At 39.3% G+C, this 20,898-nt stretch overlaps 1 protein-coding gene across 4 annotated transcripts; it reads right to left on the reverse strand.

The window, feature by feature from the left end:
- Positions 1-678: 678 nt before the first annotated feature.
- On the reverse strand, positions 679-20,019 carry LOC117488409 (sodium- and chloride-dependent GABA transporter 2-like). 4 transcript variants are annotated; one of them, XM_034137279.1, is made up of 17 exons: positions 19,980-20,019; positions 19,522-19,612; positions 16,627-16,826; positions 16,341-16,475; positions 16,084-16,224; positions 15,817-15,901; positions 15,608-15,740; positions 15,351-15,485; positions 13,183-13,286; positions 12,961-13,085; positions 12,196-12,308; positions 7,509-7,646; positions 6,886-6,988; positions 4,315-4,415; positions 3,215-3,385; positions 2,509-2,644; positions 679-1,685 (listed from the first exon to the last, which is right to left on the reverse strand). In XM_034137279.1, the coding sequence occupies exons 1-16, from the start codon at positions 20,017-20,019 to the stop codon at positions 2,534-2,536; spliced, it is 1,926 nt and encodes a 641-aa protein (XP_033993170.1). In that variant the 3' UTR covers positions 679-1,685; positions 2,509-2,533. The 4 variants fall into 4 exon arrangements, 3 of the variants coding, with proteins under 3 accessions (XP_033993170.1, XP_033993171.1, XP_033993172.1); XR_004556520.1 differs by lacking the exon at positions 4,315-4,415; XM_034137280.1 differs by lacking the exons at positions 4,315-4,415; positions 6,886-6,988; positions 7,509-7,646.
- Between the last annotated feature and the right edge of the window lie 879 nt (positions 20,020-20,898).

Raw genomic sequence — 20,898 nt, forward strand, 5'->3', positions numbered from 1 at the left:
GCTTTTTTTCTCCCTCCCCGAGGCAAGCGTTTGCTCCCGCTGAAAACGCTTGCGGGCAGGGATTGCTCAATGCAATCGAGCGCTATCGCCCTCTAGTGATCAGTCTGCATATCGCACAATATAGTTACAATGAAATTGGTATTTTAATTATTTTTTAAGACTCATATAAATAAATAAATATGAGGGGGTGAAACTTTGTCGACTCTGTTGCTAAGCTTTAATAATAATACCATTTTTGTTTTTAATCCAGTTTCTACGTGGTCCAAAAAGTGTGATTTGACCCCAAAATCATGTATATACTGTAGGGCAAGTGAAAGAGATTTTATAGCAAATAAATGATATTCTCAAGCCTCTTGAAAAATGGTGGAAAACACAGGGGCAGCAGGTGAACATAATGAGACCATCAGGCACAGGAGGTAAATCACAGGAAGTAAGACACCAAGAGAAAATAAATGTCAAAATAAAACAGGAAAACAGACAGACTGTGATACATTTTCCCTTTGGCATGATTTACAAGCATTTGCCTTGAAAACATCACTAGTTACTTTTAGAATATAGCAGATTTAGAATATCAGCATTTTATCAACAAATATAAACATTTTATGAACGAATCAAATATACTGTATGATTCATTACTATCAGCAGTATATTAAGTAATCATCTCAATGGACTGATACAGCAATTGATCTTGGCTTTATTAAAATGTCAGATTTCAGTTATGGAAATATATGCAAATTAGCACACATTCAATGAGCTAATGCCTTATTTGAATATTCAAGAAATAATTGTCTAATTGTAAATGATCCACTGGGTTAGCTTTTTGGTGAAATGTATTCTTTAAACCTTACTATATTCACCTGTAATGTCTTCCCTCAAACATGATTAGTCGCTTTTTAAACAGTTTTAACATTAAAGAAAAGGCTTGAAGGCTTACAATACTCTCCAAGCATTTCCTTTTGGCTGCATCCCAATGCCTATAACATGAGCATTCTATGGTTGGTAGGCTTAGTGAAGGTGGCTTTCTGCCTCAACCATTTACAGCACCCACCCCCTGCCGCCCAGACCTCGCTGCTTTCCGTAGCGAGCTGTCCTCAGTGCCAGGGGGCTGAGGCGGTGTCCTCAAACCACCCGACCGTCTTTAAACATGGAGACCCTCTCGTTAAGCATGCTTTGTAGGTGTCTACTTTATGATGTATTATGATCATTTCTACACCAAATCAATTTGGGATTGATTTGTTTACTGCACCATATTGTCTTTCCTTTATTTGTCACTTTATCAAATGCAGTATACGATCATTTTGGGTAACACTTTGGATAAAAAAACAGCATGGGTATACTGAGGGGTTATTGATTACATAGAAGTCGATGGCAAAGTTAACATGGAGTTTCAATCAAGATTCATTTATTTGCACAACCAAAACCCGTATAGTTTAAAAGGAACAATTCAAGTAATAATATCCACCACCAAAAGTTATATAAGATGATAAGGTCTTTTTACAATTGTAACTTTTTAACACGGCTGTCCACAAAGTATTCATTTTAAGTCAAGGGTTGGACTTTTTTAAATAAGAACATTCAGACACCAAGGATGTAAAGATCTCCTGCGTTGAGTTTGTAACTGGCTGTAGACTCTTCTTTGGTGATGCATTCATCAGGTAATAAGGCATTAAAAATCCAATCAGTTTCTGTGAGGATGGAGATACAAAGCAATTGTTACTACACTGGTCAATTAATTTACTACATGTACTGGAATTTCAGTTTCAGGGTATTTAATAATCAGAACAAAATTATATAACACTGATCCCAGGGTAGGAACAAAATAATTCAGTTTTTTCATTCACTAGCTCTATGCTTAAAGGTGGGGTAGGTAAGTTTGAGAAACCGGCTTGAGATACACTTTTTGTTATATTCCATGGAATGCTCTTAACATCCCGATAGCAATGAATATCTTAAGTGCTTTGACAAAAAATCCATAAAAAAAATTCATCTGTGGAAGCCGTAATACTGTCAAAAGCACGACCAATCATTTTAGCCGGCCCGGCTAAAATAACTGGATGGCCGACCTGCCTGTCAGCCTTCCATCTGTGCACACACTTATCTCGTGCCCTCATTGGTCATGTGCACGTTCGTGTGTGTTGGAGGAGGGGCTCTGTAAGGAAGTGGCAGATTTTTTCCGGCTGTGTATTTTCAAATCCTAGCGCACTAGAGATGGTTTCTCCAAAATGACCTACTGTACCCCACCTTTAAGCGTCAAAAAATATATACTGTAAGACATAACATGGGCATGCAAAATCGAAATTCGATCATCATGTGTGGATCAACTCAAATTGCAGGATGGTTATTTTACTGTCCCAGTGTTCAAGTTGTGTTTAGATGAGTGTCAGCATAGTACATTAGAAGCGTAAGTGTACTAAGAAACAATAAAAGCTAAAATGTTCAGTCCCCAACCCCATGGTGGTTTAATCTGAGAACATCAATCACTGTTGTCTCTGATTAAAGGTGGCTTACCTTCAGTACTGCCATGTTTTAGTTTTTAAGTTAAAGCATGCAGCTCTGTATCAGGAGTAGGGGTTTCAGGGTAAAGAGTCTTCTTTGGTGGAGAAGATTGCAGATCGGATGCAGGAGTGCATAACGTTTTCAGTCTCTATGGAAAGAAAATAAATTGCCAGATAATTGCCTACAAAGCATAAACTACAACATAACAGTATCCACTGAAATCCACCAAGTTAGCTTCTGTAATGATTCAGATTTCGGTCAGTCCATTCACATATAACATACTGTATATATCGGCAGAGTATCGAAGTAGACCGAAATGAAATAAACCTAAACCTAGACTGTTAAGCAGGTCTCTGTAATAAATCACTCAGAAAACTACAACTGATCCAGAACGCTGCGGCCAGAGTCCTGACAAAAACCAGAAGAGTAGAACACATCACCCCAGTTCTTAGATCTCTGCACTGGCTACCAATAACTTACATAATCGATTTAAAAATTGTATTACTAACTTATAAAGCACTAATTGGTTTGGGACCCTAATATAAATTGGACATGCTGCTCTGTTACGAGCCACCCAGAGCTCTCAGATCTTTGGGGACGGGCTTACTCATTGTTCCCTGGATCAGAACCAAACATGCCGATGCTGCATATAGTTTTTACGTGCCTTTGTATCTGAAAATGTGCTATATAAATAAACTAACCTTAACCTTAACCTTACCTGTCTCAGTGTTCCCGGGGTTACAGCCATACGATAGATAATCCACAGAGGAGTCAGGAGAACTGAAGATAAAGCAAGACCCATCCCAATGGCAAAGCCCCACCAGGGGTACTCGTAGGTGTTGTTGTATTTCAGCGGGGTGAACTTGACCAGAGAGAATATCAGTGTTCCCTATGACAAAACAAGTGGAATAAAAAGAAAATCAGAGGAGCAGCTTACATTTTCATCAATGGATATATATATATATTCATATTTGTCTTATTGTCATTCTGATATTTTTCCGGTTAATGTCTTAAAGGTCCCATGACATGGCCATTTCTACTGATCATAATTCCATTGTTGAGGTCTACTAGAATAGATTTACATTGTTCAATGTTCCAAAATCACATTGGTTTCTCATACAGCATCTCTGTATAGTATGTGTATTCACTCTCTGTCCTAAACGGCTTGTTGGAGCTCCTGCCCCCCCCTCCCTATGAGCCTACTGTGCTCTTATTGGTCAGCTCGCCCACTCTGTTCTGATGAGTCCACCACCGTTACAGCGGAACATCAGTGTTATGTGTTACAATGGCGTTTGTTAGCAACCAGAAAATGACACCAGTAATGACAAACAGATGAGAATGCTGCGTGGGGTCTGGGTGCCGTGTTGGCAGGACGTTGCGGGGCTCGCTGCTGCGCCCTTTGAGGCTCGAGGAGTGGCCAGTGTGAGCTGGATTACTGGTGTCGTTTCCTGGTTGCTGCGTGGGGTCTGCGAGACAGCGAGACACCGCGGAACTCAGCCTGAGCACACACACACACTCACAGCCTGCGGAAATCCGTGGAGCTGCATTACGTCACTATGACCGTTACGTCACTATACTCAGGAAGAAAAAAATGGAAAAAGAAAAATCTCCAACGAGACGTTCTGGGGCAGCATAGACAGGTATTTTCTGTGTTAGAGTTTTACTCGCTACAGGGTGTACTTTGAGGGTTTGTGACTTTGCAGACCGTTTACATGCATAAAAAGATACATAACACACAAGGGGACGGATAATAACCAGAAAAGCATGTCATGGGACCTTTGAAAAATAGATACACCAATACTCAATACATTTACTTACAACACAGAGACATGGTGTGATGAACTTCCAACAATATTTCATAAGCGATGAGGGGTAGTAGCCAATCATTTCCTTTATATTGTCATAATAACGATCAGCACCTTGTAGTCAGGGAGTCATTCAAGAATATGATCAAACACTGGGATTCATCTACATCACGATATAAAAGGGCAAGGTCTGATGCCTGGCCACGTGTTCATAAGGAAAAGGGGGCAGAATTTACATTACATTCCTGAGAACAGTCTCAAGTCTTTCTTCTTTTGGTACAAGAGGAATGAAAGCTAAATTAATGTGTAAGATACTGGCCTCACAGATAGGCGGGAAATGTTCCGCCCTCCAGGCAGTTGTTAAATGTTTTAATGGCTTTTGCAGTGCCCTCTGGTTAAATGTTGTATTGCATTAGTATGAAAAGTATACTAAAAGTAGAACCACATGTTTCAGTTGCAACAGAGATCTCAACAGATCAACATAATGTTCTCTTAATCTGTTGCAATCCTGTGAATTCACTAGTGATGGGAATTCCGGCTCTTTTTAGTGAGCCGGATTATTTGGCTCGGCTCACCAAGAAGAGCCGGCTCTTTCAGCTCCCAAACTGCTCTTTATTTGACCACATATACCTTTAATAATTCAGTCAAATCTAGCCCTGTTTTGACTAATGATTTATATGTGTACACATATATCACTTAAAGTATTCAATACATCCTTTGTGCTGAAGTATTCAAAAGTAAAAAATTAAAATGTTTATATAAAGGATTTGCTGTGGCCAATTGTTTTCATTGCATTTACAGACCCTTGTAACTCTCTGATACCACCCAATGAATGCACTGACTTGCTTGTAGAACCACGCTACACAAAGCAGATAGCAACACCTATAAAAACGTAAGCATACACATTTAAAAAAAGGACAGCTACTGTATCGACATTTTAAAAGTGTATTTAAAGAAAAAGCCCAAACAAAACAACAGGGCTCTATTTCAGTATTAACTAAAGAAAAAAAGACAGCAACACCTATACAAACTGACATCAAATCTTTGCTGAGCCTAAAGATAATCATAAATAATTAACATAGTGAAAATAAATATATTGCAATGTGCAAAACAGCAGCATCCAACAGTCTCTAATCCTTGGATATTACATGATGTCACAGCATGCATGCATGCACGAAGCACCCGTAGCGTGGAGATCATCATATCATTCTGTCTTGTATTACTTAACAAACAAAAAAACGGCTCGTTCGCGGCCGCGAGCCGGCTCCCGTCGTTCACTTAAAAGCCGGCTCGTTCGCAACCGACACATCACTAGAATTCACCCTTCGTAAGCATTGCCTGTAAGTAACTTGTTGTTGTTTGCAAGGTTATTGTTCAGTTTTATAGAGTATTTGTCAGCAGTGGGTTTTTTTTTTTATGATTGACTGGTACAGTAGTTGGTAGTTGGGAATACATTATAATGTAACGAGTAGGCTACAACAGGCCTTGGTTTTATTAATTAACTGTTGTTGTTGCTAAATGTTCTGCAAGAGACTGCATTAAACAACTTGACTCGTGAGGAATTTGGCTTGCTGTCTAATTTTGGTTAGAAAACAGCATTAGATAAATGTTTTGCTAAATGATAACTGGGGGGTGACCACCCGCTCTCCCCATAGCAAAGTAGTCTCCCAGTGGTGCGAAGGACAATCATGCTTTGCATTTAATCTAATACAAAAAAAACATGTCGCATGGATGCATTATGGACAAGCCCTCTGTGTTATCTACTTTTTCATTATTTACTATTTTTAGGCATATATAATAGGTCTCAGATATATAAAAAACCTGTCTATGAAGTGTTTTGCTCAAAATACCAAACAGATCACCCATTCTAGCCATGCTTCATATCTCTCTATTTCAGCCCTGTTAGAGAAGTGCTGATTCTGGGTCCATAGCTTTAAAAAAATAATAACCAAGGATTATTTTTGAAACAGTATGGAGCTTAAATGCTTTTTCTCTTACGGGTTTACCACAAGGTGAGTTCCTTTTTATATCCTGCTTCTTTACATATATTCTCTCCAGTACAGCGTTAGCTCTGTGTGTAAGCGATGCTTGCTAATGTAAACACAGACCATATTACTTCCAAAACGTTGCGCATTGTTTCTGATAGCAACGTTTCTGATAGGCCCGTGGGTGTAAAGCCAGCCCACGTTTCCGATATTACGTAATATCAGCTCGTTTTTAGAGATGTGGGTAAGGAGGAAAAGAGAGAGGGTTTTATTCTCTGACACTTTGCGAGTCTACTAACACACCGGGGACACATATTTATGTATAAAGACATAAAAAAGTGCATGATAGGAAACCTTTAAGGTTATTGTTGAATACAACATATAATTTTACTTATGCAGTGCAGATGAAAAAAAACTTGATAAGTGAGTAAAATTAGCAAATATCAATACAATGTTTTGTTAACATGATTTGTAATATTTTACAGTATCACTGTTATTCATAATGGCATAGTTTTAGGGGTTAACATTACTTAACATATATATACTGTATGTCTGTTGGACTCCTGATTTTCCTTGCTTAAAATGATCTTGTTGCTTACCATATATCCATCCCACACAGACGCACTCCAAAATGGCAAAAGTCATGAATGGTATTCCACTGCAAGCATAGTAATCAAACAGCAGAAATACATAAAGTCCTCCCTACAGCACATGACAGAGAAGACAGAAACAGGAACACAAAATAGATTGTTTTGTTAAATGCACAACATATTTGGCACGGAAGGAGAGACTTAATGGTACAGCCTTTAATTCTTAATGGTGGGGTATGTAATTTTGGAGAAACCAGCTCTAGTGCGCTAGAATTTGAAAATACACAACCGGAAAAAATCTGCCACTTCCTTACAGAGCCCCTCCTCCAACACACATGAACGTGCACATGACCAATGAGGGCACGAGATAAGTTTGTGCACAGATGGAAGGCTGACAGGCAGGTAGGCCATCCAGTTATTTTAGCCGGGCCGGCTAAAATGATTGGTCGTGCTTTTTACAGTGCTACGGCTTCCACAGCTGAACATTTTTTATGTATTTATTGTCAAAGCATTTAATATATTCATTGCTTTCGGGATGTTAAGAGCATTCCATGGAATATAACAAAAAGTGTTTCTGAAATAAATTACATACCCCACCTTTAATGTCATAGATTAAAAAAGTAGACTCTCACCTCAGTCACCATAAACAGGCCAATAACAAAGGAAACACCACAGATGATCAACAGAAGTAGTTTACGTCGATGACCAATGAGAAAGAAGGATGGAAACATGTCTGATATGGCTGTCACCAGGCCTTCCAGACACACAAACTGTGGGTAAAAGATAAATGTCACATTTACATTTTCTACACTGATTATAACAATTAAGTTTCTAGCCATTCTCAGGTCTTAAAGGTCTCCTATTATGCTATTTTTAGGCATATATTATGGGTCTCAGATATATAAAAATATATAAAAAACATGTCTATGATGTGTTTTGCTCAAAATACCAAACAGATCATGCATTTTAGACATCCCTCATATCCCTCTTTTTCAGCCCTGTTAGAGAAGTGCTGATTCTGGGTCAGTAGCTGCTGGTTGTCTGACACTTGGTGAGTTCCCTTACACACCGGGGTCACATATTTTATGGCGAGGGATGCGTTTCCATGGAAACGGCATATGGTGAGATGTCAGATATGACGTAGAGCTGTTGAGGCATGGAGAAGTGATATACAGGTGAAGATTGTGGGACGACCAGACCGTGTCCTTTGGAGCTACAGCTACATCGTGTTTTATGGCGAGGGATGCGTTTCCATGGAAACGGCATATGATGACACCCCATAATTGACGTAGAGCTGTTGAGGGCAGGACCATTAACCATTATCTGAAGTCTGCTGCTCTGAGCATGTCAGTTGGAGTTATGACATCATCGTGTTCCATGACACAGGTACGTGTTTATATTTGAGCTAACGACGTGTCCAGAGATCAAAGGTTTCCATGGTGATTTCCGAGGAGAGCATTTTCATTGTTCTGAATGAGAGATAAACCTCTTACATGTGAACGTTTTGTTGAAGAACCATAACAGATATCGGTGAAATTTCAAAGTGTGAAGCATGTCAAGGAACTTGAGCATCTGAAGTGTACTTTTTGTGTACTTTTGGGTTATTAATCTGGCCTTTTTGTCAGATTAACTAAAGGTGTGCGGCTGCTGTGGTGGGGAAAGGTGAGGCTGAATTTATAATGGAGTTTAATGGAGACATGTTGAACGTTTTTGTCACTTCATGCCCTCAAGAGGCATTTTGTTTAAATATTTAGCTTAATTTTTTTGTATCTTTCAAGCTACGAGATGTTTTCCTATGTTTGTCATGAAAAATTATGTCTCAGGAATGTAGGGTTTGGGAATTATGGCAGGTTTAAAAGAAAATATGAAGGCAAAATTAAATCTGTCCTCCACTCTGTGACATCACGCACTCTAAAAACTGAAGAAGGCCTCTTTACCAAGGTCTGAACAATGTTTAATATCTCTAAAAGTAAGAATCAGATTTAAAAGTTGTGTTACACGAATAATGTCGGAAAGATGTGTGACATTTTAAAGTTGGAATGAGGTTTCTGAGTGAAAGTATGAAGGAGCAGTTAGCAGTTGAAGAAGGAGCAGTTAACAGTTGAAGTTGCATGAAGATTGTTGAAGTCTTCAATGGAGTTCTCCATTGACTTCCATGTTAAAAATGGGATGTATTATGGGATGTATCTCTGGAATTATGAAAATTATGAATGATAAAATTAATAGCCATTGATTTCCGACCGAGCTGAACATTTTGATGTTTGAACGGAGTTTCTGCGATGTTCAATGTGGGAGAAGAAGCAGCGCAAAATAACCCGGCGGAATAATAAAGAATTTTGTGAGTAGCATAACATATAGTTGGAATGCTGTGTCAGAGATAGACAGAGATAAAAAATATTATCTCTGTCTTGCTCTCGTTGAGGTTGAGGAAATGTTGGGTCAGCCAGGATTTTATCTCTCTTAAGCTGTCCATCAACTGCTGTAGTGAGTTGACATTTGAATTGAGAGGCAGATAGATCTGTACATCATCGGCGTAACAATGGAAGGGGATGTTGTGTTTTGTGAGAATTGAACCTAGTATGTACAGTAGAAAATGGATTGGGCCCAGAATAGAGCCTTGGGGAACCCCACAGGTAAGAGGGGCTTTAGCAGAGGAGAAGGTACCTAGCTGCACTGAGAAGCTACGGTCTGTCAGGTAGGACCTGAACCATGCAAGAGCAGAGCCTGTGATGCCTGCATACTGTTCGAGCCGCGACAACAGGATGCTATGGTCCACAGTGTCAAAGGCAGCTGTCAGGTCTAACAGCACCAGGACAGCTGGGCTTCCTGAGTCGGCGGCTAGGAGCAGATCATTAAAAACTCTTAAAAGGGCTGTTTCAGTACTGTGCATAGGTTTGAAGTGATATACATCTTCACCTGTATATCACTTCTCCATGCCTCAACAGCTCTACGTCATATCTGACATCTCACCATATGCCGTTTCCATGGAAACGCATCCCTCACCATAAAAGACGATGTCGCTATAACTCCTATGAAAATGTTCAAAAAGTGCTCAAACTTCACATGTGTGCCAACAGTCCAGCCGTGAAGACATCTACGGGACAGTTTTGAGATTTCTTCAAATGCTGTTGCCATGGCAACACAATGCTCACCATGAATCTCATAACTTCAGTGAAAATGCTCCAAACGGCCCAAAACTTCACAGGTTTGGTAACGATGCAGCCATCAACGCATCTAAGCGTATTATGGGATGTCATCAAATGCCGTTGGCATGGCGACAGATCATTCGCCATCAAGTTAGTTCAAAAGTTTGCAGTTCAAATATTCTGCTGCTTTTCCAAGCCTTTTTACTTTCTTTTCTTCTCTCATCACACATTCAAGCCCCCAGTGTTCATGTATCATTTCAATCTAAATTCTTCACTTTCTTCTTACACATTACATTTCAGCATAGCAGTTTCAGCTTTTCAGCATGAAGCATTCCCACTAGCAATTTCTTCAGGAATTGCATTCTCTAGTTATGTATGAAATACATCAAAAAGTGCATTTTGCATGATAGGAGACCTTTAAGACTTTTGGAAATGTTTTAGTCTTCATGAATATTACCTTCAACCACGCATGGCATTCATGAAAAGTTTCAGTCTGGCTTCAAACCTATGCACAGTACTGAAACAGCCCTTTTAAGAGTTTTTAATTATCTGCTCCTAGCCGCCGACTCAGGAAGCCCAGCTGTCCTGGTGCTGTTAGACCTGACAGCTGCCTTTGACACTGTGGACCATAGCATCCTGTTGTCGCGGCTCGAACAGTATGCAGGCATCACAGGCTCTGCCCTTGCATGGTTCAGGTCCTACCTGATAGACCGTAGCTTCTCAGTGCAGCTAGGTACCTTCTCCTCTGCTAAAGCCCCTCTTACCTGTGGGGTTCCCCAAGGCTCTATTCTGGGCCCCATCCTTTTTCTACTGTACATACTAGGTTCAATTCTCACAAAACACAACATCCCCTTCCATTGTCACGCCGATGATGTACAGATCTATCTGCCTCTCAATTCAAATGTCAACTCACTACAGCAGTTGATGGACAGCTTAAGAGAGATAAAATCCTGGCTGAGCCAAAATGTCCTCAACCTCAACGAGAGCAAGACAGAGATAATATTTTTTGGACCCCAGCCTCCAGCCTCTCCGGTTGAAATTCTGGGCTCTCTCAATAAAAACATCCTCCCCTCTGTCATGAACCTTGGAGTGACCTTCACTAGCACTTTTCAATTTGATAAGCATGTCAGCACCGTAGTCAAGACCTGCTTTTTTAAAATACGACTATTGGCCAAGACCAAGTCGTTTTTATCTTTTAAAGACCTAGAAAGGGTTATTAACGCCTTTGTAACCTCGAGACTGGACTACTGCAACGCTTTGTATGTGGGTATGGACCAGGCGTCAATTAAAGGCCTGCAGTGCAGAACGCAGCTGCACGTCTACTCACTGGCCACAAAAAGCGTCACCACATCACCCCAATTCTGGCCTCATTGCACTCGCTTCCAATTCGGTTCCGAATTGATTTTAAACTTATTTTATTTGTTTTCAAAGCCCTAAATGGGCTGGCTCCGGCTTATATAGCAGAACTCCTCCATCGCTACACCCCAGCCAGAGCTTTAAGGTCGGCTGATCAGCTGTTGCTGATAGTGCCCAAGACCAGGCTCAAAACCCGAGGGCACCGAGCCTTCGCAGCAGCTGGCCCCAGGCTCTGGAACACTCTACCCCTCCATGTGAGGTCGGCCCAGACCCTAGGGGTTTTTAAATCCTCACTAAAGACACACTTCTTCTCTCTGGCCTTCTAGTCAGAGCGGAGCATGACACCTGACTATTCCCTGTGTGTGATTTTCCTTTTGCTGTTGTAATTTATTGTCTTCTGTTTGCTATTGTAATAAAGTGTTTTTATTGCATGTACAGCACTTTAGCTCCACCAAAAAAAAAAGTGCTATATAAATAAAACTTGATTTGATTTGATTTGATTTGAAGGCAGTGCATATTCTGTCCAAGCATTTACTGTAACTTAAGCCTGATTGCTTATATCTTTTATGTATTTGGATATTTAATATCTCTAGATCTAGATATCACAAGACACAACCATTGAAAATACCTTATGGAATATTTGCACATGAAAAGCAATACAAATCAATCAAAAGTAAAAGGAAATAGAGATATATTGATGTTGTCTTTTCATGCAGGGATTTGATTATAATTAAAGTGTCAGGGGGGCTTATAACCAAATGTTATACAATTCTTATGTACAGTATATTTGAAATACAGCTTAATGTGAAAACTTTACCTCACTGTCCAATCCAAGAAGGATAATCATGATGAAGAAGAAGGCAGCCCAGAGTTGAGGTAAAGGCATCATGGATAAAGCCCGAGGGTAAGCAATGAATGCCAGGCCAGGACCTGCAAGTAGATAGCCGAATGTCTTAGGAATTAGTACACTTGTAATTTCTATATATAGCACCTGATTTTAAGGTTGGAATTAGACCAGAACCTGCTTAGTTTGTGTCCAGTGATGATGAGTTATTCAAACTAAATATTTTATTTCTGGCCCCATGTACACCAGCTTCAGTAGGTTGCGATATGCAATCTAACCACGAGATGGCACTATCATACACACTGGTCGTAAAAAAGGTGATAATATTTCTGTGTTGTGTTTACAGCGAGTTTCTGCTGCCGCCAATGGGTCAAAATATCAGGTGCTGTAGGATTTGATTGATTCATTGATTATTATCTTGGATTATGTTTAAGAAAATAAGGAATACATTTAGAGAGAGGGTCCTCATAAGTACTTTACAGGTACAAGAATGATGTTCTTGTGAATTATAATTGAAAGAACCCTGCAGCACACATTGATGTGAGGTCCCACATGACATATGGGGACCAAAATCCAAGTGTTTCTTCTCACATGTTATTGTGAGACTTGACTTTGTTAAGTTGTGAATTATATTTTCTTCTCTTCATCTGAAAAAAACAAAACAATTTATTCATCACTTCATAGGAACTCAACAAAGCTAATATACACCACAATGTTTTTCCTCAAACCATCCCATACCTGATTCAGCTACTGTTGAGATGTCAACACCCAATTCATGCGACATGAAGCCAAGAACAGAGAAGACTGCAAAGCCAGCAACAAAGCTGGTTAAACTGTTTAGTGTGCACAAGGCGAAAGTGTCTCTGGAAATTAAAAAGGACGATTATGTATTTTATCCTGCATGACATAAACCGTTAAATGCATATAATGTACAAACATAGGATACAATGTTTTCCTTACTTGTAGCAGTTGTTGTTGTATTTGTTGTAGCTTCCCATTGCTTGCAAAGTGCCTACGCAAATGCAATAGGAGAATAATACCTGGCTCCCAGCATCCATCCACACCTTAAATCAGTTAAATGTGCAGTGCCAGTGAATTTTAAATGCTTTTAAATATTGAAACATATGATGTTTATACTTGTATAATATACAACTATACTTTGTTATACTGTGTACTTGGTTCAGCCATTTAGAATTCTACCTTTCTGTCCCTCTCTTAAGCCACATTTCCACTTCCATGCATGTCTTAGAAACTCTAACAAAATTTGTATCTTTCCTCCAGATGTACTCAGACTTTCCCACATGTCCTATCTGACTCCTACATCCTCCTGCTCACATGTTCCTCTTTCCCTATTACTCCCAATAGTATTTTCACCTTCTCCACCTTCTCATTGGCAGATCATCAATTTTGCTTTTTTCCTCTGGTAGACCTGAAACCTAACTTGTACCTGCTTGTATTCCTGTTAATGGGTGATTGCTCAATTCTCCGCCTCTGGGCCCTGACGGCAAATACCCTGTTCCCTTTAGTTTTCAGCCAAGCCTTTATAATAGACAAAAACACTTCTGGTCATTAATTTATGGGTACAGCACGTAATGGTGAATACTAAGACGTCAAAGATAAAAGCATCAGCAATATTCTAAAATATTTTCTTTAACATATTTGGAGCCATCAAAGACGGAAAAACAGGATTGATCTGAGTCCTGCAGTCAATAGATACATTTTTTGTCTGGGCAAGGAAAAAATACTTTTGCCGTTGCAGATGTGACCAGATGAAGGCGTTTTAAATAGTCTCTGTGTCTTTAAAATCTAAGATACATGTTCCTAAATTTCCTAAAAACTTAAAATGTTTGTCATGATCCAATGGGAAAACAGCATATTTCAGAAGATCTCTGTTTTGACATCACAAGGACAGTCATTCGTTAATGTCCAGAATTACAATGACTTGGCCATGCGATTAGGTGAGAGGCTGAATTACACAGATTGGTTGAAAATAAAAACAATTCATGGCTGCTCTGCCCACACCTTTGTACTGTGTCTTTAAGGGACCAAAGGTTTGTTGAGCTCTGGTGGGCTTTGAAGTGAATTCAACTTTGCAAAGTGAATTTAAAAGAAATGGCACAACTTAGTACAAAAACCGCTTGCATACTTGTATGATGGCCTTCCTTTTGAACTGATCACCTAGAGCCATCTGAAAGTGGCATGCTTATCTTCCAACTAGTGTCTCTAATCCAAGGGTAAAACCGGAGCTATTTAATATCAGCCTTTGGCTTCACAAGTAACATTTGCTTGTATGATTAACCAATATTTAGTTTTGGTCTAAGTTAAAGTCCATACATTTTAGTATTGCTCGACAGCGGCTCTTCTTCCTCCGCAGGCTGAGGAGGTTCAACATGGACTCCAGGATACTCTGCAACTTCTACAGGTTCACCAGAGAGTATCCTGACTGGCTGCATCACGGCCTGGTACGGCAGCTGCACCGCCCTCAATCGTAAGGCTTTACAGAGGGTGGGGAAAACTGCCAAGAAGATCACCAGGACGGAGCTGCCATCCATGGAGGACCTTTACTCCCAGCGGCTCAGGAAGAAATCCCTCCGGATTATAAAAGACCCCCATCACCCCAGCCACAAACTGTTCTGTCTGCTGCCGTCTGGCAGGCGTTACCGCAGCATCAGGACTAAAACCACCAGACTCAGGGACAGTTTCATCCCACAGGCAATAAGACTGCTAAACACCTGAACTGTTGAAGCAAAATCTGTTAAACACCTGAACTGTTGAAACAACATCCATAACATTCATCTGGCTGCTACTTCAAAATTATGTATCTATTTACCTAATTTATCATCTTCCAATAACTTGCATATAGACTCTTATTGCACTATTTCACTATAAGACTATTTGTCTTTGTATTTACTATTTACTATTTACTTGCACTATATGTTTCTGTTTATCTGTGTTTTGTGTGGCACTGTTGGAGAAGCCTGACCTAAGATTTTCATCAGCATAACTACACTGTAGCTATGTTCGTATGACTAAATAAAGAACCTTGAACCTATTGCAAGTGTTAGCCAAGTATTGTTCTGTGCAGTGTGTCACTTACACATCACTCATTAGTCACACATAAACCTCACCTGAGGATCAGTCAGACGGGTCAGATCAGGATAAAGGTAATATCTAATTCCAGTTACAGCTCCTGGCAATGTCAGCCCACGGATCAGCATCACAATCAACATCACAACTGGAAAAGTGGCTGTGACGTACACAACCTGAAAGAGGAGCACCAATACATACTGTTATTAATCGTGGTCAATAAGCCCATTCATTTGTAGGTTTTAATTATAATTTTAGGTTTAGATTACCCATTTAATAATAAGCGTATACATCTCACCTTTCCTGTCGCCTTGATTCCTTTCCAGATACAGAAGTAACAGATGATCCAGCTTAGCAGAAGACATCCAGCCAGGTCCCAGCGGATACTGCCCATCTCTTCAATTCCTCCAGACAAACCCAAGACTCTCCTCCTGAGTGCAAGAAGAAAGTTATGTCAAGAGACATTTTAGTGACTCTAAAAACTGTTTTGCGAATGTGAGTACTTACTGCCAGAATTCTTTCACTGATGATGTTGCGTTTTCATTGATGTGGCGATAAACTGAATCATTCTGTCCACAATCAATGCAGTTATCTTGAAGCGAAAGAGTAAATGAAACAAGTTGACATTTTCAGAATTTGCAACCATGTTGATATTAAGGGTTCTCCATACATAATTGAGCATGCCTATGATTACATTAATTGCCTCCATATGGCCACTCACAGTCATTCTGTACCTACATAAGGCCTTTGCACTAACATCAGTGCGATGTTTACCTGTGTTCCAGGTGTTGTTGCAGCTGGCCCAGGGGAGTACAGTGTGGAAGGAGGAGAAGAGGTAGAGGAAGGCCCAAGCCAGGATGACAATGTAATACACCACACTGTATAACAATGTAACTTGACTGCCGTAACCTAAACCTTTGAAAAAAATAGAACTGCCATTTTAACATTTGATACACAAAAGTAATGTAACAATATACACATATTTCAAATACTTTGGCACTCTATGGAATATGTAGTTATGTTAGTAGTACCTCCAAATATGGGACATATTTTCCTCCAACATGTGATCCCACCCTGAGCCGTTAACTGCCCCAGAGATACCTCTAGAAAGAAGATGGGGATTCCACACGTGGACAGGAACACCACATAGGGGATCAGGAAAGCTCCTGAAAAGACAAATTGAGCAAAGTAATGGATTCTAGTCAGAAAGATACTACAGACACAAAATGTTACTAATTTAATACCAGTTTTCTAGTATTTTCTTATCTTACATTCTTATACAATACAATACAATACAATTGTTTTAACTGTTCTTACCGCCTCCATTTTTGAAGCACAGATATGGAAATCTCCAAACATTGCCCAGACCAATGATCTGTCCGGCAACAGATAAAACGTACTCCCTCTTGTTGGCCCACTGGCCTCTCTTTTCTCTGTTGGAGGTAGCAGGATTTTGATTGTTTTCATCTTTCATCAGATTCTTCTCTGGATAACTTGCTGGCTCCATCAGGACAGATCTGTGGTGAGAAATTATTCAGTTTTCAGCTGTTGCATTTAATACTTAACTGTGTCTGCGTATGTTAACAGTGCATTACGTATAGAGTGCATTACAAGAAAACTGGGGAGTTCCATTTGATCTTAGAACGGCAACCTCAATTGGAATTTTTTTAAGTAAATTAAAGACTTCCCATCGCTTGCAAAGTGCCTACGCAAATGCAATAGGAGAATAATACCTGGCTCCCAGCATCCATCCACACCTTAAATCAGTTAAATGTGCAGTGCCAGTGATTTTTAAATGCTTTTAAATATTGAAACATATGATGTTTATTCTTGTATAATATACAACTATACTTTGTTATACTGTGTACTTGGTTCAGCCATTTAGAATTCTACCTTTCTGTCCCTTTCTTAAGCCACATTTCCACTTCCATGCATGTCTTAGAAACTCTAACAAAATGTGTATCTTTCCTCCGGATGTACTCAGACTTTCCCACATGTCCTATCTGACTCCTACATCCTCCTGCTCACATGTTCCTCTTTCCCTATTACTCCCAATAGTATTTTCACCTTCTCCACCTTCTCATTGGCAGATCATCAATTTTGCTTTTTTCCTCTGGTAGACCTGAAACCTAACTTGTACCTGCTTGTATTCCTGTTAATGTGTGATTGCTCAATTCTCCGCCTCTGGGCCCTGACGGCAAATACCCTGTTCCCTTTAGTTTTCAGCCAAGCCTTTATAATAGACAAAAACACTTCTGGTCATTAATTTATGGGTACAGCACGTAATGGTAAATTAAAGACCTATCTTTTTAATTTGGCTTCTCATTTTTAGTAGTATCACTGTACATGTTTTATTGTTTTAATGTGTTTACATATTTTAATTATGTTCCTCATTTGTTATTGTCATTATTTGTGTCATACTCAGTAAAGCACTTTGGGCATGAAAGGTGCTATATTAATAAAGTTTATTATTATTATTATTATTAAAAAATTGTTTATTTATGTCCAACGACTTCCAAGCACTAAAGAAATCTAAAACTCTACCATAGTGCAAATGTCCTTTTTATCTGCTGCGCAAAGGTTTGGTGACCCGCAGGTCAAATCCTAAAGCTGTTGATGTCCAAATATTTCAACCAATGTAGTCCGATGTTTAACAAGCACATTCTTTTTATCCACCAATATTTTTGAAATACTAACTCTCTCTGTGCGCACAGACAATTTCACATGATGTATAGAAATATGATAGTGTGCTCAGTAGAGTGCAGATGTATTGCTTTTTTAATCTAAATAAGTGATGGGCTGACCAATGTTTTCACATGATGGGTTCCTTCAAGTTGGAATACGTAAATATTATAAGCATTACCAAGTTTGTTCCCAGCTTTCTCACATAATCCCAGCACAGATTTCTTTGCCATGAATCGCATGGCAGTAGCAAAGGCAAAGAAAGTCTAGGAACTGGTACAAGATACATGCATTGCACCTACTGGAGACCACCGGTAAGAATCATCACTACCTCAGTTTAGCGGTACATTTAATTGATGACAAATAGCAACTTCACTCATTTGCTTTAGGTGTGGTGAAAACAGAGGAAAGGCATTTTTGCTGAAGCGTGAGCCGCACAGTTCCACAAGAGTGGGACATAGCGGTCAAGGTCACCACTGTAGGAACAGATAGTGCTCGCAATATGACATACAAGCATATGCCCTGTGTAGCACAGATTATACAGATGGGATTTAGATCTTTCTGTGATAGCGTCAATGTTTTAGCTAAGGGTCTGGAAATGGTCAGACTTCATGCCAATAATTCAGCAAACTAAAAAACTAAGCTTCAATGTAATAATAAAGGTAAAAAAAAGGATTTGTTTAAACAGTTTGTTATGCTTTTATTTATTACAACACCACACATGTGTTTGTTTTATTACCCCCAAAATACATGTTTACCAGTTGTTGGGTTATTTGAGATTAATCATGATAATTCACAGGTTACCACTAATTGTGGTGTCAAGGGTTACTGTGAAACTTTATTTTGTAGAATGTGCAAATTCCACAGCTAGTGCTGCCCACCCCACACATTTTTTTCCTCAGCGCATTCTTGTAACCTCTTGGCTTTTTCATGCCTTTTTAAAATGCTCCACATGATAAAAAAAAACGTGTTATTTAGCGTCAATGATATTTCCACATTATGAGAAGAAAAAACAACCTGTTGGTTTACTCAGCCAATTATGTGTTCACATTAGGCTGCAGATGACTGTTAACGTGTCCCCAACCTAAACTGTCAGTCGTTAGGTTGAGTTCGCTGTAAGCTCTCCTCCAATCAACATAAAACCCTCTCACAAAACATTCCCTAAATTGACAATTTTTTTCGTACGTAAGAGGATTTCTCAGAATTCTGACTTTCATCTCAGAACAAAAAAAATCACTTTGTTATTTTCCTCTACATGTGGACCTAAACCTCTTCTATATGTATCATGGGTGTAAAACATCACACACACTAAACTGCTTCTTGTTGCAACAGAGATCTTTTTCTGCACAGTTTAAGGAAAAAGAAGACAATTAATACGTCCAGATTCTTCCCACGTATAAAACATTAATGTAGCCTTAAAGTTATAAAGCATTGCTTCCCGACAAATCGACTTAAAATCCAGCACACAAAAACTGTAAAACTAGTTCAGCAGGAGATTTGTTCAAATGAAACTTTTGTCAGAATACTCACAACACCAAATGAATGACAGCAAATATCCACCCGCTCTGGACCAGAAAGCCTTCAGTTTTGTCGGCACATGTCTTTCGAAAATGTTTTGAGCCTAGGTTGAGAGGAGGAATGAAATGATGGGGGCGTTGTGCTCAGTTGTACATTCAACCGACTGGTATATCCAGATTGTTATAATAACAAGCAGCAAGGCAAGGCAATTTGATTTAAATAGCACCTTTCAACACAAGGCAATTCAAAGTGATCTACAGAAATTACGAAAACACATTACAAAATGGCATTTAAAAACAGTCATTAAAAAGCAAAGATAATAAAATAAACATAAAACATGAATAACACAGGTATAAACTACACAAATAAAAGTTACAGTGCAGTGTAAGACATATATAGTTCAAATAAAAGCAGCAACAAAAAGAAAAGTATTCAGCCTTGATTTAAAAGTAGTAAGAGTTGCAGTGGACCTGCAGGTTTCTGGTAGTTTGTTCCAGATATTTGGAGCATAATAACTGAACGCTGCTTCTCCATGTTTAGTTCTGACTCTGGGGACAGAAAGCTGACCAGTCCCAGAAGACCTGAGAGTTCTGGATGGTTCATAATGTAGCAGGAGCAGTGGCGACTGGTCATTAGGGGCAGGTGGCGCACAGCCCCACCTAGTGTCAGCAGAAAGTATTACAAATAATGATTACAAACATGCAAAAAAATAAATAAAAAAATATATAAAATATATTTTTAGATCATGTTTAATCATCTGATTCGTCTGTACATTGCTGTTTTAGTCTGTGTTCTTCTAATTAGTGTGTCTACAGTCACAGTGTGTGCCTATTGAGCTGTTTAGAGCCATGTGGGACAAAACCTGATTATGCCCCTTCCTCTCGCTGTGAAGTGAACGGTGACTGTAAAAACTACACTGCGCATGCTCAGAGTATTTTTCTATGTAATGTGTGTGGCAAAAAAATAATGACCAGAGGGGCACGGAGCTACCATCCCCACCATACATCATCTCAAATCATTCAGAGCTGATTGGCTATAAGTACGTGTGCCGCGAAAAGTGTGGTGCTTGAAGAGGAGACGAGAGAGCTGCAGTGGCGCGTCCTAAAACCAGGAAGTAAGCACAAAAAAGCAATGAGATTTCTCCAGAGGATTTTAGAAAATAGCTCGAAATAAGATCTGTGGGAAACGTACCTGTTAGATAAATGCACGTTTTGATTAGCCGGATAACATCCACATGTCTACCCTACTTATATAATTTTTTTATCATAAATCTATCGATTAGATTTATGATAGACTTTTGAAACTACAAGAAGATAAGGAGGACTTTTACAAAAAAGTAATAGAAATGTTTGTCCAGAAGGATAGGCAAATGGACTTCATCTTCAAGTC

Source organism: Trematomus bernacchii, unplaced genomic scaffold (assembly GCF_902827165.1).
Source record: "Trematomus bernacchii unplaced genomic scaffold, fTreBer1.1, whole genome shotgun sequence".
NCBI classification, from domain to species: domain Eukaryota; kingdom Metazoa; phylum Chordata; class Actinopteri; order Perciformes; family Nototheniidae; genus Trematomus; species Trematomus bernacchii.

Bases quoted from the DNA above. Each gene is read 5' to 3' on its own strand.
- LOC117488409 (XM_034137279.1), bottom strand. From the start codon at position 20,019: ATGCTCCAAATATCTGGAACAAACTACCAGAAACCTGCAG. The intron at 13,287-15,350 runs GTGAGGTTTATG...AACTGATTTAAG, and splicing joins CCCGTCTGACTGATCCTCAG to GTGTGGATGGATGCTGGGAG. The intron at 4,416-6,885 runs GTAAGCAACAAG...CCTGACTACAAG, and splicing joins CTGTGTGGGATGGATATATG to GTGCTGATCGTTATTATGAC.